The sequence below is a fragment of the Polypterus senegalus genome, chromosome 9 (genome assembly GCF_016835505.1).
Source record: "Polypterus senegalus isolate Bchr_013 chromosome 9, ASM1683550v1, whole genome shotgun sequence".
NCBI lineage: Eukaryota > Metazoa > Chordata > Cladistia > Polypteriformes > Polypteridae > Polypterus > Polypterus senegalus.
The window spans coordinates 138,794,849-138,812,725 of NC_053162.1; the positions used below are offsets into that span (position 1 = coordinate 138,794,849).

Genomic DNA, 17,877 nt, shown 5'->3' on the forward strand with positions numbered 1-17,877 from the left:
AAGATCTTTAAGAATTTACATATATTTTCAGTATATTGATGTCATTTAAGAAATTTCATTTGTAGGAGCACTTGTGATTTGCTTAAAAAAAAACTAATTTTAGAGCTAGATGCTGTATTTTTTAATGACTATAATCAACTGTGAGATGTTTTTTAAGCTTCTTATATATGAGGTGATGCATTGTTTTAAAAACTTCCTTTGAACACTGGATACAGAAAAAAAAATCCTGTTGTGTTCTGCACAATAATTTAAGTAGATAGATTACTTTAATCTATCTACTTAAATTAAAGAAGGCCAGAGAGAGGAAACAGTTGGCATAAGCTCTAGCTCTACAGAGTTGCAGCATTAATAAATGTTTCAACCATCCATGAATTTTCAAACGAGTTCAACATACTTTCAAGCTGGTGCTTATATCAGCTGCATTTTGCACAAGTAGACAATCCTTGATAGAGAGCTAGTCAGTCGCAGGGCACACGTAAAAATTCTCAATTAACCTATCTTGCGATGGGGGCAAGAAACTGGAGCACTTGGAGAAAACCCCCATACAGATACAGGAATATCAGGAAAATTCTCCATAGGCTTTGCCCACACAAGGATTTATATTCAGGGCCTTGGGAGCTGTGACACAGCAGCGATAACCATTCCACCACCAGGCTATTTCAGTTTTAAGCTCTCACTTTAACCAATTTCTTATTCAGAAACTAATTCTTCTGGTTAATTTGGCAGGCTGTTTAATAAGGTGTTGTGTTACTTGCTTCTTTTAAATGTCTATTCGAAATTCCTACCAGTACCAATTTTACTTAAAAGAAATTCATCCCCTCAGGTCATTGTTTTTTTATTATTTATCTTTATCTACAGTAATTAGCTTCTTAAGGATGATTACATAGAGGCACAAGTGCAAATTATATCACATTTGGGGGTCACTAATGATTACCTGGGAGTTAAGAAAAAAATTGCTTAAAATTCTTAACAAGCAAGTAAAACCTATAACCACTCAGGCCCACTGGAACCAAGAATCAATACCACTGGCCTAAGCAGTCCGTCATAGGCATAATTCATCCTGTCATAGAAAGCTGTAGCCTATCTAGGGAGTTGAACATCTAAGGTAGAGGCCACCTATTGACAGGACACCAGTCAGTTGCACAATATGTCATTATACAGTATGTAATTATTAACATGCACATAGTACAAGGATCCATACCCACGATACATTTGACTGAACATTTAGCATTATCATTGACATGATATATATATATATATATATAGTAATAAATATTTGCCAGTGATAATTTTCAGTAAACTAAGTTCACTTAGCTAAAGGCTGAAAACTATTATTAAAAAGTAGGCTATATGCATTTTCAATAATTAATTAAATAAATAATGTAGTAAATGTCCTTACCTGACATTTGGACAAAAGCTGGCTGTGTGCTGTTAGATCCACTCTAAAATGCAAATATAACAATGTCAATGTCAAAGCAATTTTCCACTTTAATTTCTTAGTATAAACATGACCGAGCCAATCCATTTATTATAAAATACACCATGTTTTCACAATCAAATTATCCATCTATTCATTATCAAACCTGTTTCATCCAGTTCAGGGCTCCAAGAAGAGTCAAATTAACAGATTTTAATTTTACATTGAATTTTTTTAAAAGATATTCTGCATAAATAATGCTCACCTTTTATTGTATCAGATGCAAATTATTTGATTTATAATACCTTCTTCCCTCTACCTGACCTCATTCATTTTATTATCACTGCTGAAATTGAATACTGGTAGGGGTTTCCAAGTGGTCTTTGTGGGAAGGAAGGGTTTTGAATATGAATCTGTGAATCTGATATGTTTAGTGAGTAAAATGTCGATGTGAGAAAAAATACTTTGGGATTTACAGGCCATTTCCCAGTAAAAACTCTGATTTCAGGAATGATAGTATTGTGGTTGAAAACATGTAAATGGGGATCAGATACTACAGAAAATGTGCAGTGGAGCTTTCCAGATCTCACAAATTAAACACTTAATACAACTGAACATGACTTTTTAAAACACACTTAAACTAAGTCACAGTTAACAAGAGCTGGATGATTTCCTATGAAAATCAGACACAATGCAAGACACAAACCAGGACAGGAGTACCCATCAATCGGAGGGCCTACTCACACACACTCTCCCACTTACTCAAACATGGCTAAGCTGGACTCATCAATTAACTTAACGGGCAGGTCTTTGAGTTGAAGGGTTAAACAAAGAATCCAGAGGAATACCTACATGTAAACCTCTCATATACAATAACCAGGCATATAGGATTTAAATCCCGGGTACTGGTTCTGTGACTCACCACTGCACAATAAATTAATCTCAATTTACATTTACTTACTTGGCTGATGCCTTTATTCAAGGTGACATCTGAGATACAATTGTTTTCACTTCAGTCACACAGTGCCAGTACCAGGATTTGAATAGTAATGTACAACTGTGTTAACTGCTATAATAAAACTCCTTCCATTCACTGCTAAAATGTACTACAAAAATAAAATGCAGAAACTTACTGAACCTAGATCTAGTATTCTTTTATACAAGATTACACTTGACATTACGGATCTTCTCTGCTTCTCAATATTATCTATCACATTAAATTTAGTGAATGGCAACATTGTATCCCTTGTGGATAGCACACAAATAGAACACTTTAATATGGAACATCTAAATTACCATTAGTAATCAATTTATTTCTATAATAGCTTTTAAAGATCAGCTATCTTAATCTGATGATGGACATAGCATCCAGTCCAGGGTTGATTTATGCCTTGTCCCTGAAGCCATGGAATTCTACAGAAAACAACGTTGTTTTCAGAATATTCACTGACTCAAGAAAATTTGTCTGGAGCAGTACTACCAAAGGTATTAAAGAATATCCACCTCTGCTGAAATTATTTCAGATGAAAACAGATTTTTGAGTATTCAGGTCCAAAAATATATGCGTTGAGTTACATTGTATTCATTCTGTCATTTCATAGGGTGCCTTGAGTAAACTCAGTGAATCTCTTTTCCAGTGATTAATGTTTCAGGATCAAAACAGCAGACATCTCTAACTCATGTCAAATAATGATCACATACAATACAAGATTTTAGGTTACTTATCAACTAAATTGGCACAGTGCAAGAGCGTGCCTTAGTCTGCCTTGTAATATACTGACACTCAGTCCAGATTTGCTTCCAATTTTCCACTTAATGCTTCCAGGATATTCACTGGCTCCCTGTTACCGTGAGATATAGTAGCACTGAGCACCAGGTGCCATAAAGTATTCACCCATATTCAACGAGACCAGAACAGTTCAGAGTTGCCAATTAACCTAATAATTGTGTCTATGAGGTGTATGAAGAAACTGGAGGCATCAGGGAGGCCATTCTCCACTGACTGAGAAACATACATTGCAAAAATACAGTCTTAGTGCTATGAGACAATTGTAACAGCCAGTATTCTACCCCTAGGAAAACAATATATGTGAGAAGAATTCTTAAATACTATGCATTTGAATGTTTTAATTTTAAACATAATGCTTAATTTGCACAGGAGGTTAGGAGCACGCACTGATACAGTGCATTGCTGCACCCTCCGCACAACAAACCAGCTCAGGATCCCAGATTTGGCCAAAGATAGGGAAAATGTTACACCCATACAATAATTTATGATACACCTAACTAAGACAATTACAACTTAATTAAATAAAAATTACGTGATTAAAAAGTAATTGGGTAAATATGCAATTTGCTATATTTGCAAGGCTAACCCATTTTAATTATTTGACTCTGCTGAAGCATAATGTCTTAACAAGCACAATCAATTTATGTTTATTCCTTTTTTCTATAGGAAAGGAAAGTGCAACACTGAAATTTGTAGCAGACTCGTCCCTAGTTTGGCTGTTTTCTTTAAACTTGCGTTCTGTCAATACGTGCAGTAACAGTCATACAACCTTAAATCAATACTGCTTTAAATGCATTGACTTTTAAGCACGTGCCTGTAGGGCATGGAATTACTATGGTTTATAAACATTACACAAATCTTTGCAATGTTAACGCATTAACAGAAACAGCCTTTCAGCCACACCACATGACTTTCTTTGCCTTCAGTCATTATGTTTTTGAGAAATGGGATTTCATTTAATAAATGATTGATTGATTAATTGATGGCTATTAGAAGAAATAATTGTTAACCTATCAGGAATGTAAAACTGAGGAAATTTTCAAATCATGTATAGCTGGAGGCATAGAATTATTTAACTTTGTACTGTATATTAACTGGGATTCATCCAAACCAGAGTGGGTGTGATCTTTTAGGTTTTTTTCCATTTCTTTCCATTTATTATTGAAGAGACCTTCCATTTGGTTTTAGAATCTGCTGTCAAGTAAGGTTACTTTGTAAGATTTCCAGATTTACATTTAGGTGTACCTAAGCAAATTCTAATCGTATGTCACATCAGTACATCACGGATCAGATAGTTTATCTTTTTTTCAATACAGTATACACTATACCTTTCACAAACCATACAGGTGCTAATGATGAATACTGACAATTTATATTACTTATCAAATATGTGTAAAAAATGAATGCAGTGACTTCAAAGAATACAATGGATTGACTCAACATGTTGCATACATAGTGGCACTATTGATTTTCAGTAAATATTCTGAAATTCCAGATACATGCAAGCATGCCACAGCCCTGTGCTTCATGTTCTGTACACTTGTGTACAAAGACACCTACTGTATCTTTCCAGAGAAGTCAGCAATATTGCAGTTTGCAAATGTTTTTAAAGTATGCTTGTTATTTGCAAAATGGTAGGTGCATGGCAAAACTTTACCAAATAGGTGCCAATTGTTTTACCATTTCAAAATCCATTAATTAAAATACTACCATTCCACAACCAAGCATGTTTGGTTTACTGTAGAAACTAGTCAAGTATGAATGAATATGACCTGTGATGCATTAGCAACTCAGTAAGGCTGATTCCTGTCTAGTGCCCAAAGCGTTCTCCTTTCTCACGTCATAAATCTTATAAATTGTAAATTAGTTTAAAATAAAAACACACTTTTGACATGCATCATGGTTACGGTCTAGAAGTGACAATAACCTAGTAATAGTAGACTTGGCAGATCTTGAGAGCCAGCTTGTAAACTAGGCACATAGCTCATGTTTAATATACCACAAATACGTTGGTGTGCTTAGTTTGCTACTATGTGAAATGACTATACAATGTCCTCACCAAACACAGTATAATTTAATGGCAATTTGCAGTATAAAAATGTAGACAATATTAGTGAGTTGTTCCCAACTATGAACAGAGCAGACGTCACCACACAGTGTTTCAGACTGTCAAACATAATAAACCTCCTAACTCTGAACATGTTGTACTTCAAAAGTAGTAATCGGAACTTTTGAAAAATACCAGATAAGTGTACTAGTTTGAACGTGTTACTCCAGCAATGCAAGGGTAGTAAAATCCATTAATTATGCTGTAGTGCATCTTGAAGGATAAGACAGCAGACTTTTCACAAATAAAAGTGGATGGAGCTTTGCATTACAGCTACTTTCCATTTTGCTCTGGGAGGAATGAATTATGATATCAACATTTACGGAGCCTTCAAATTAGAGTGATGAGATTTTGTACATATGATTGTTCCAGAACATAACTGACAATGGACTTCTTGATTCTTCCTATAGCTAGACTCAACAGTCAGAAAGTTATTTTATGTTATTCATTTACATCTTGGATGTCCGTATTTGAATTTTATATGTGTTTTGTAGGGCGACACGGTGGTGCAGTTCTAGCGCTGCTGCCTCGCAGTTAGGTGACCTGCTTCCTGGGTCCTCCCTGCGTGGAGTTTGCACGTTCTCCCTGTGTCTGTGTGGGTTTCCTCCGGGTGCTCCGGTTTCCTCCCACAATCCAAAGACATGCAGGATAGGTGGATTGGCGATTCTAAACTGGCCCTAGTGTGTGCTGGGTGTGTTTGTGTGTGTCCTGTGGTGGGTTGGCACTCTGCCCTGGATTGGTTCCTGCCTTGTTGGCTGGGATTGGCTCCAGCAAACCCCCGTGACCCTGTATTCGGATTCAGCGGGTTAGACAATGGATGGATGGATGTGTTTTGTAAATTTTTTTCACAAGGTATGTTTCTAGAACTAAATACAACCTTATTTCCTTTGTATTAAATCATGATTTCTTTTTCATGCTATTAAGAATATTTAAACTTTAAGTCTGTGTAACTGAAGGTCCAAATCAATTTTCAGTTAATATTTATCAGCACATTAATGCAGCTACTGTAATGGGTTTCTGTCTTGTGACTGATACTGCTCATATAGATTCTGAACCTCTGTAACCTTGATTTGGATTTGCAGGTTTGAGAACATTGCTGTATTATTAATCCATCAATCCATCCAATCATTTTTTGGCAAAAAGGTAAGAATGAACCTTGGGCTGAAAATTAGTTTGTCACAGGCCACACTAAAGCACACACCAGCACCACTTTATGCTGTACCAATCAACCTAACTCTAAATTATTATACTTGAAACTGAAAAAGCTGAAGAAAATCACCTGAACAAAGAGAAAACATGAAATGTCCACACAAAAGAGCTCCTGCTGGAAAGTAAAAACTAGATGTAATCTCTGTGAAGCAGCACTACTTTGCTGTTTATATATGGAGATAATTTATTAAAAGTTTTATTTTTCAGTCCTACATCTCTGTTAACACTGCACAATAAAAGCTTTTGCCATTTTTTCACTTATTGTAGTTTGTTTATGCTACTCCACTATTATTTTTAATTAATAAGACAAAATTATAATTAGGAAAATAATAAATCAATCAAAAGCATGTTAGTACTTAGCACTCTGATCTCTTAGAAATATTTTTACATCTTCACACAATATGTAGCTCATTAATTCATCCATTTTGTAGCCTGTTAACAGCATTAGGTGCAAGGCAGGACCTAACCATAGACAGAACACTAGTCTATCACAGGATACAGTCCACATAAACCCATACTCAACACATACATGGCCAGTTAATTACAAGAAATCAGACTATCATGTATGAGCTTGGGAAGTGAGAGTAAAAAGAGATTACCAGGTGCAGAACACAAGGAAGGACTGAATTAACATACACAATCCACACAGGGAGATCCCTAAAAATGATTCAGACCTATGGTGCTGGGGCTTTGACATGGTAACACTAACCAAAGTGAATTTGTGCTACCACAAATAAACCCACAATGTTCAAAATATGGTCTGAATGATAGAAACATAGTTATTTTTTGGAACGACGTCTTTTAACAATATGGCCATACACTTTTCTAAGCATTCCTTAAAAAAAGAAAGAATTATACAGATGAATGCCTTATCTCAAAATCGAAGGATTGCAGTTGCTTAGGCAGGAAAATATTTTTTTAACTCTTTATCTATTAATATAGCATTGATAACTTTTTTTTTCTACTTGAAGGTAATTCAGTGAATAAATTCAACTAGGATCTTCACTGCTGAGATCACTCCTATGGAGCCTTCTTGTTTCAGGATGTCAGATGTTTCTCAACTCAGAAGGGATGAAAAAAGAACCTCTTTTGCATATTGCAAATATTAAAGGTTTCAGTAAATGCAGGTTTAGCTGGAGGGCAACCAAATTTTGAGGACTAGATTTGAATGAAATTTGCCAGTGCTAAGACTTCCCTATACTGACACTCTATGCCTCACTGGCTTTCTGAAGGCTTCATATGAAAATCAGGTCGTTAAAAGTTCTAACCACACTGAACAACACAACCTGATCTGTACAGGAGATAAAAGAAGCTCCCACCTTGGGCACCTTTACAGAAACTCCACAGGAAGCTCTGTATGATGTTTAAAGATACAAAATATTATTATTTTTCACATTTCAAGGAGCTAGGTGATTGACTGTGTTATGTTAGCAAACACTGTAATGAGAGCAATGTTTATGTTATGATTCATCAGGGTATAGAGAGTTTGCCTAGTTAGGTTTTATGAAGGCTTAAAAATAATCTGCAGTTCAAACACATTTAATCCAAATAAAGCTATGCTAAATATTTTCTTTCTATCTATCTATCTATCTATCTATCTATCTATCTATCTATCTATCTATCTATCTATCTATCTATCTATCTATCTATCTATCTATCTATGCATATGTGATTAATTTACAGTTTATTATTGTCACTATTGTACATTGACATTTCCCTAATTTTCCTTTTAAATTCACTTTTACCAATAATTCAGGTTAAACATATCTGTGACCAAACCAGCAAGACTACATAACATTTTTGTTTTCTTTTCTCATCTACAACTATACTTTCATGCACATGTATGTTTTTAGTTTATACTAATATATAATACTGCGGTGGGTTGGCACCCTGCCCAGGATTGGTTCCTGCCTTGTGCCCTGTGTTGGCTGGGATTGGCTCCAGCAGACCCCCGTGACCCTGTATTTGGATTCAGCGGATTAGAAGATGGATGGATACTAATATATAATATCTATTTTTAGCTAATAAAAATATCACATAACATGCCTTAAACTAGCGTTTGAATGTCCTACCAGTCTAATTGATGATCACAGGGGAGAAGAGCCTGTTCTACTAGCATTGAGTTTAAGGCAGAAAACTGCCCCACTCTCATGCACCCTGATGCTCAACAAGAGATTTACAATCTATAATCAACCAAACATAAATGTTTTTGTGGATGTGGGATTCAGTCAAGGGCCGAATGTGGAAACCCTAAACATAAAACAACTAACCACAGGTTTTTTAGATACAAGAGGAGCTTTGGAAAGCTTAAAATTTAATCATCCAAAGCATATGAAGTGGCATGCTCTCTTTATATTTTTGTATTTCAATAGACCAAACAGGTGAAAGGTCTCTTTCACACTGCTTCTTCTCTAGTTTGCTCATTCCTGTGAAGATAAAAATGATAACATGCCAAGGTTCCTGGTCGAATCCCCTAAACACCAAAAGTGACTCTACTCCGTTGGGCCCTTGAGCAAGACTCTTATCCTGCAATTGCTTCATCCTGTGTATGACGTTAACTTGCATCCAGGCCTGCAAACAGGTCCTCCAACTTTAAAGGACAACTTGGGGGTTGGTGGCAGGATTGACATTCCAGCCACTGTAAAAAACCTCACAATGTTCCAGTGTGGTGCTCCGGCGTCATCCGCCGCACTCGGGTCCCAATCCAGGTGGTTCATCATGTGGTGGGTGCGGCAACACGCTATCGGAGCATGCTCCCAACCTCTCTCTATGCAAACACAACTCTTACTTCATAAATACAGGGGCTGAATAGCAGCACTTCTGAAATCATATACTGTACTCTTGTAACATTTTCCACAAGTTACCAAGGGATATATTGTCATAAGCTTACAGGTCAACAAAACTCAGGTAGACAGGACAGGCAAACTCTCATGACCTCTCAAATATAACTTCAAAAACTAAGATTTGTTACACTATTTCACAGCCAGAACAAAATCCACAGTGCTGCTACCACATTTGCAGTGTAACTCTTAGAAAAAGTCTACATTTATAGAGGTTATCCCAAGGAGAGTGAGAAGTGTAATCCCATTATAAAAACAGCATTTTTTTCCCCTTTTTCCCTTTCTCCTCAAAGAAGGAGGTATCGAGGATGTGTTGGAGCCAATTTGATGGCTCAGCACCCAGAGTGAGTACAGGAGAATAGCACGAGTGGGACTGATCAAGATATACCAACATTGAAATCTATTCAAACATATCAATATTTTGTAACCTTATAATGAATAAATTATTTAATTAATGCTTTATTTCAATACTTCTCATTAAAAAATGTACAGTATATATAATGAAAAAAGAAAGACTGATGACACAGAAACTCAAACCCCAGAAAATTTAGCAACACAGAAGGTGGTAATATAAAACATAGAGAGCTGGATCTTAGAATTAAATCCCTCACTGATGAACCTCAGTTCTATGTTTCTGGAATAAGATTTCCTTCTCTAAAATGAACTAATGCTCTGTCCAGGGATTTTTCTTGCTTTTCTCTAATCCCCGTTCTGGATTATGAGGTGTATAAAATGGATGGATGAATTTCTTTCCCTTATTGTGCTAATCATCTGAGACATAAACGTTAGCCAGGAAATACACAATTCATTAGCAATGGTTCCCAGACTCGATCTTGGGGACCCACTGTGGCTGCAGGTTTTTGTTCCACACAATCGGTGATAATAACCAATAACAACTGATCTCATTTAATTAACTGGTCTTTTTATTACTCTCTTATTCTGCATTCAGGAAAAAAACACAACAGTATGTTTTTTACATTTGTAAAACATTTAGAAATATTCATAATTTTTTTCTAAAGCTATAAATGCTTAACTCTCTTTTATTGTTTTCCTATTATTTTCCCCTTTTCCTGTGTAGTTTGCTCCCTTCATTTAACCCTAATAGTGACAAATAACAACCAGCATAGCAGACACCCAGAATGATGAACGCTGCAACAACTTCAGTGTCAGACCCGCTAATTACTAATTAATCAATTAAATAACCAGAACACCTGGGAAAGCATAATGAAAATTTGGTTGAAAATACTGATAATGACTTAAAAAAAACTATATATTCCCCATATAACTGCTTATTACATTTTAATAAAAATCTACCAAACTTAGTTTGTAATTTCTACATTGACTACAAAACACAGAAACTGTAAAATAATGACTCACTTAATTAGGCTAAGAGTCCAATGAAAAATGGAAGTTGATTGGAACAAAAACCTCCAGCCACAGTTGTTCCCCAGGATGGAGTTTGGTAACCACTGCATTAGAGCTTTCAGGTGGTGCCCTACAATATTCCATGAAAATATGTGATGGGGCTGCATAAGTCGGTCCTTATACCAAATAGTCGTTCTGATTTAATGGTTAATCTGCAGTTTTACTGTTGTGTCATTAACATAATTTAAATCTCTTTACCATTCATTAGTAAGGTATTCTAGGGCTCTTCCACTTTTGTTACTTGCACAGACATTGCACATTCCTCGTACTGTTACCTTTGCATCATTTCCTTTCTCCTTTATTATAAAAATGTGCTCCAAGCCTGCAAAGGTAGATAATTTAACCACTGCATTGTCTTCTTTTTTCTTGTTTCTGTTAAAGTTTGCATTTAGAGACTGGCCCTTGATATTCTTGTACATTTCATGTGTACTTCATTTACTACAATTTCTCTAATTTCAAATGTCCTTGTCATATTACACTTTAATATTTATTCTTTCACTTTGGATATCTGATTTAAGCTGCTGCTATGAGCTACCACCAGACGTTTAGACGACCACAGCTTTTAATGGGAAGGTTTTGTGAGGTGTGGTTTTCTTACACTTGTGAGAGGTTCTCATCAATTTTTTTGGAAACCTCTAAGAAACAGATGAACTGTGTACTGTGTACTGTAAATGGTGTTTCAATGCCATTCCTGTAGACAGTGATATAATAATGTACAGTGTACTCAATTTATTAAGTATTTTAAGTATTCTCATTCACACTTGTAAAACTGCTTATGAACAAATCTGTCTAAAAGCTGTGACACAGGGAAACAAAAAAAACAAAAATTCTATTATGGAAAAAATGTTTATTGTCCTCATAGCTATATTTGTTATTGATTAGTCAGCGCAATTTTAAAACTAGGTTCCAGAATTGACACTGAAAGCTGACTCTTGTATGGATTAAATACAAATTCCTTGAAAGTTCAAACTCATGAATGATTGCAGTTGGTGGGACAAACAGGCAGCCCCAGAGTGCAAGGTTTGTAGTGAGCAGCATAGACATTTTAACTCTTTTTAAGAATGAGCAGGAGTGTAGTCAGGGACATTAAGCAGAGTCAATTCATCTTAACTTTTATTATTCTTTTGTCACGTTCCAATCACTTAACCAGAATCAAATCAAAAAACAAAACATGATTAAGAGTCACTCATTTTCTCCCAGACTGCTTTACTTTTGTTGGCTATTTGAGCGCTAAGTCTCTTACTCAGATCTTTCCTTTGCTTGAGTTAAAGTTGGGAAGCTTTGTCGTATTTGCTGTCTCTCTTAAGAGTACAATCATGCTGACCCCTATAGATCTGGCTTTGGCCCTTTATGTTTAGAATATTCGACCTATTTGGGACAGTCAATCATTTTCTAATCTGCTTAGCTCTGAACAGCATTGCAGGGTGTGCTGAAGCCCATCCCAGCTAGCATAGGGCAAAAGGCAGGAACAATCTCCAGGGCAGGGTGCCAGACCATCACAGGGTGAACACACACACATGCACCAACCACACCCTACGGCCAATTTAGTATTACAAATGCACTTAACCTGCATGTCTTTGGGAGGAAACCGGAGGAAACTCACACAGTCACAGGGAAAACATGCAAATCCCATGCAGTGAAGACCTGGGATGTGAACCCAGATCTCCTTACTGCGAGGTAGCAGTGCTACCATTGCATCTCTGTGCCACTTTTGTTTGATACATTTTTATGTCATTCTATTTCACTCACAACAAATGAAGTAATGTGCAAAATCAATTGCTCTTCTATTCCCTCTTAGAAAGCATATGATTATCAGCTGTTTTTCATATATGTCCAATAAAAACATATAATATAATATCATCAGTATCAGTTTCATTAGTTGATAAAGACTATATATTGGAGTTATTTTTACCTATAATCTCACAATAGTCTCTTTGCTTACGACTACTTCCATGAAGCCGATCATAAATTATTCTATCTAAGCTTTCTTTATAAAACCGTAATATTATCTCTGTTAATCTATTTTTTTCCTGCTATCTGACCTGGCATCAGTCTGTGTGCTTGTACATTGTTTAAACGCACCTGGCAGCTGCTTTTGTTGTTTATGCTTTTATTCTTTCATAAAGGTGGCTTCTTGCATGTCAACAGACATTTAATAGTTGAACAAGGAAACACAGTATGTCCTTACTAGCTTTGGATACAATATTTCTGAATGACTGTGGGTGCTGAAAAAAAAGCGTTGGTTGCTTAAAACAGCTGTTTCTTCCATTCATAGTACTTGCTTATATAATAAAAGAAAAGGTCAGTCCAATACTGTATGTTTTGATTCTGAAGAGAAACTATGCCAATGTTTTGAACTGGTTTCATTTCATTTTTAGCCTTACTTTAAATTGTAAAGGTGCAATTTTTACATAATAAGAGTGGAGGATACAGATATAATTTTGGTCAGATCCTGGGTTTTATTCATTAAAATATTATAAGCTCAGACCCCTAGCATTCCTTTCATTAATGTTTAATTCATTTTCAATGAAAATCAGAGTCATTGGGTGACATTTCTAGCTTGAAATGGCACAAAACAAGATTAAGATTAATTTTTAAAATCCTTGAATAAATTAGTGATTTGTACATTTTTTATTTGTCATTTCCCTTGGCCATCTGGAATCCAAACCCAATATGTCTTGTCCATTTTCCTTTTATGATGCTGCACAATATTGATACTAATTAATTGAACTAGTTGAGGAGATAGGAGGCTGCTAGCCTTCTAAAACATTTCTTCTTCATCCTATCAAGACATCAAGACCATTTTGTAGTAATCATGCTTTTAAAAACTACGTCCATTAAAACTTTTAGCAAAAAAAGTAAATTATATTTGATGATTTCCTGTGGTTACTCCTGGCCATGTGTATGTGCATCTGCCCCTTTAATTGTATTTATCACATGCATAACATATGAACTGTATTTGCAATTAAGTCTTACACTTCTGATCCATTAGAAGTTTGCAGATATTAAACTAAACTGGTTTAATGGTCACTTCTGCTCTACTGAATATATATATTTATATACAGTATGTGTGTATATATATATATATATATATATATATATATATATATATATATATATATATATATATATATATATATATATATATATATATAGTCCTAGAAACTATTGAATTCATTAGGAAAAAATTAAAATGTAGAGATGTCAGGTAATTGAAAGGAGATATTCTGGGCATCTTTCTCAAAGGAGGATTTGTTTTGCCGACATGCTCGCCTTGTTTGTGTATTAGCAGCGGTGGTAAAAGTAAAAGGGATACCGTTTTGCCGATGTTAGTTGGCAAGTGACTTTGTCTTTCTTCTGAGGTTTTGCTTTGTCGATGTGCTTGCCTTGCTTGTGTATTAGCGGCTAAGTGAGTTTTTTGTTTTCTCAGAAGTGGAGCCCTTATCCCAACTCCACCTGTCACTTCCAGGTCAGACAGACACACACAATTCCATGCGTAGACGTTCATATATAAGATACAGTATATGTGTTCCTGAAATAAATGTGGTGGAAAGCAGAACTTTAGGGACCTTGAAATTTTGACTTGATATTATTTTAGAAATCTAGGTGAATAAAATGCACAAGCTTCTTGAGCTGAATGACATGTTCTCATCACAGTTCTGTAATATTCTAATGTACCAGTGTGCAGGCAATTACCTGAATTATGCAGCCGGGGAAAAACTCTTTTTTCTGAGTTTTATGTCAAACAATTGTGAAATCAATAAACAAAACACATTTTAGATCCAGTTTTGTAAAACTTTATGCAAATCATAGTGTCTCTGTTTTGCTCATCACTAGAACAGAGGTGGTTGGGCTTATTGATATTTCATGACCACTTTTCATCAAATTTATTAACCAAAAGTTGTTTTGAAATTTCTCAAAAAACGTTTCCAGCAACCACTAAAAGCACAGACCAAAAGTGAGGCTGCTGATATATAAAAATATACAGTAAATAGTATAACATGCAAAAAGCTGGTGGTATAGTTTGCTCACTAAACCAATGCTTGACTTATTTATTCTATTTCAGTGCAAAGAGTCCAGGAACTGTCACAGCTTTAAATGGAGCTAAATAAATTTTTAATTCGTAAAACATCAACTTTAATTAATTACATTACATCATGCAGAATAAAAGATATGTTACTGCAGAAGATATTAACAAAATACAGTGGAGTATACATTTATTTTGATGCCTCCAAAATGCAAAATAAAACAGCATGTTAAAAAGTGCAACTTAGAACATAAAAAAAAAGAATTAATATAATTTTGAAAGTTCATTATTTTTTAAGTTAAATTGCTGAACAAAAGAGCTCTCAAAGGTATTGGACATTGACTAATGTATAATATGCATATTAAACAATATGACCAAATTTTCATTGAGCATAGATCATAAGCTCTTTGTTAGATTTTCAGATATTATTTACATTTAGTATTTAATGGTATGCACCAATTATAGAGATGGCTAAAATGCTTGTATACAATGTGTGCAATTAAACAGGGTTCTGTCTATGTAATTCACCAGCAGTTTCATAACCTGTGTCTGCACTTGATACATCAGTGTCCAGCAAAGATTCATTAAAGCAGTTACAGACCCAGCATAATAACTACATTTTACACAATATAGTTAGTAATAACATTATATCAAATGTCTTTTCATGCCATGTTTCGGGAGGCTGTTGAAGAACATTGTCACTCATCCATCCATCCTCCAACCTGCTGAATCTGAACACATGGTCACGGGGGTCTGTTGGAGCCAATCCCAGCCAACACAGGGCACAAGGCAGGAACCAATACCAAGCAGGGTGCCAACCCACCGCAGGACACACACAAACACACCAAGCACACACTAGGGCCAAATTAGAATTGCCAATCCACCTAACCTGCATGTCTTTGGACTGTGGGAGGAAACCGGAGCGCCTGGAGGAAACCCACGCAGACACGGGGAGAACATGCAAACTCCACACAGGGAGCACCCAGGAAGCAAACCCAGGTCTCCTAACTACAAGGCAGCAGCGCTACCACTGCGCCACCATGCCGCCCATTGTCACTCAAACTTCAAGAAAAAACATTACGTAACACTTTTGTAAATTATCTAAATGACTCGATGACTAATGTGTTCTATAATTTCACATTCATTAAACAAATTATCATTATTACCTCCTAGAAATTCAGATTGCATCATTTTTACAGAAAACAGACTGCACAGACAAATGTTCCTTATCTAGAACGACTCAAAACCAGAACTCCTTTGCTCTCCAACTACCAGTCAAAACAAATTAAATAAAGTTAAAATTGAGAAAAATCTTAAATCCATTTCCTCTAATTCTAATTCAATTTTTTTCTTCTTTGTTCTCAGTAGATACAGGACAGGTTTCTGAAAGGCCTTATCATGACGAAAATAGACTTATCAATGGTGAGAGATACTTATGGGATTCTAACTGGCATTTCTGAAATGAATGACACCCGCAGTCATGTGTGAGAACAGGAGTAACTTCTCATCACTTCAGGAGGTGCTGAAAAGATTTTGAATGGTTGTCTAAGAAGTCATCATCATGTTGATAGATGGGAAATTGCTGCTTTACTGCATGCCGTGTTTTTAAAACACTAAAATATCCTTTAACAGACACAAGGGCATGACACCAAAGTGAATGAAATATGAATACTGTATATACTAAAAATATGTTTAAAGAGAGAGCAAGGAGAAAAAAGTGAAGATTAACATTTAAAAATGAGACATTTACACCCCAATGTTCTACTTAATGATAAGCAAGATGTCAGTGTGTTCTGATTCCAATTTTTTTATAAGAGGTCTTGGATATCTTTATTATCGACTGTGCCTAAGTGTATACACTGTGCCCACTGGATGGTGGGCAATCAGCTGGCCTAGGTCATTCTGACTTTCATGATGCAGAAACTGATTGCCAACAAACCAAACTATTTGATTTACTCACTTTCATCTTCCGACCATGACCCTCCAGAGGATTATTTTTCTCCTATGGCCCATCGTAGGAGTTTTTTTGTTTTCCTCTCCTCCATGTCAGCTGCTCAACTAACCACATCCAGGAATGTTTGTTTTTGTTTGATTAATCTGTGGAAAGCACTTTGAGTTGCATGTAAATGTAAGATAAGGTGCTATATAAATAAAGTAATTATTATTATTACTAGCAAAATACCCGCGCTTTGCAGCGGAGAAGTAGTGTGTTAAAGAAGTAAAGAAAAAGAAAAGGAAACATTTTGAAAATAACGTAACATGATTGTCAATGTAATTGTTTTGTCACTGTTATGAGTGTTGCTGTCATATATATATATATATATATATATATATATATATAGCAAAATACCCACGCTTAGCAGCGAAGTCGTGTGTTAAAAAAGTTATGAAAAAGAAAAGAAAACATTTTAAAAATAACGTAACATGATTGTCAAAGTAATTGTTTTGGGTATTTGGTGGCAGCGTCACGAAGTTGTGAATGTCCAAATTTCTGCCTCTGGTAATGTGCCTTACCGGCATTACCAGCAGTTAAAGAAAATTAGTTTTGTGTCTTCTGCAGTGTTAAGAGAGAAAGGCTTTGGTTTGGGATAAAAGGAAAAAAGGTGTAAAGAAAGGAAAGTTGCCTTTTACTTTTATATATTCGCTGATGATATGAGCGCCTTTTGGGGACAGTCGCAGTGGGTCTTGTGTAGACTGGTGAGATGTCCCTGCCATTAATCGGCTGTGATGGCACTGTCGGTCCTCCACTCCTGTCCGTGTGTTCATAATCCGAGCTGACGACCTCATAATCGTATACGTGCAAAAGAAACTGCGAAGCAGCTTAATATTAGTTTGCCACGGTGTAGAAAAGGGATCCCGTGTTTGCACTTGTCTGGGCTATAGCGCAGGGGGAGGATGAAAAAAATTAAAAGTGCTCACTTTGACTTAAGGCAGAAGCGCAGTCAACGTCTCAAAGGCCGGCACAGCTATGAGCGCGCGCCAGCTGCTCGAGTTTTGTAGGGCAGGAGACGCGACTTTTTGCAAACATGTTCACGTGATCTCAGAGTCTTTGGAGGTCATTCA

The 17,877-nt window shown here is 35.9% G+C and overlaps 1 protein-coding gene across 2 annotated transcripts in view; it reads right to left on the reverse strand.

Annotated features, from left to right (window-relative positions):
- Positions 1-17,877, reverse strand: part of LOC120535863 (uncharacterized protein C11orf53 homolog) — a 62,298-nt gene that overhangs the window by 10,166 nt on the left and 34,255 nt on the right. For both annotated transcript variants that reach the window (XM_039763986.1, XM_039763987.1), the window contains exon 3: positions 1,400-1,442. In XM_039763986.1, coding sequence (XP_039619920.1) covers positions 1,400-1,442 — 43 coding nt within the window. The remainder of the gene's footprint in view (positions 1-1,399; positions 1,443-17,877) is intronic.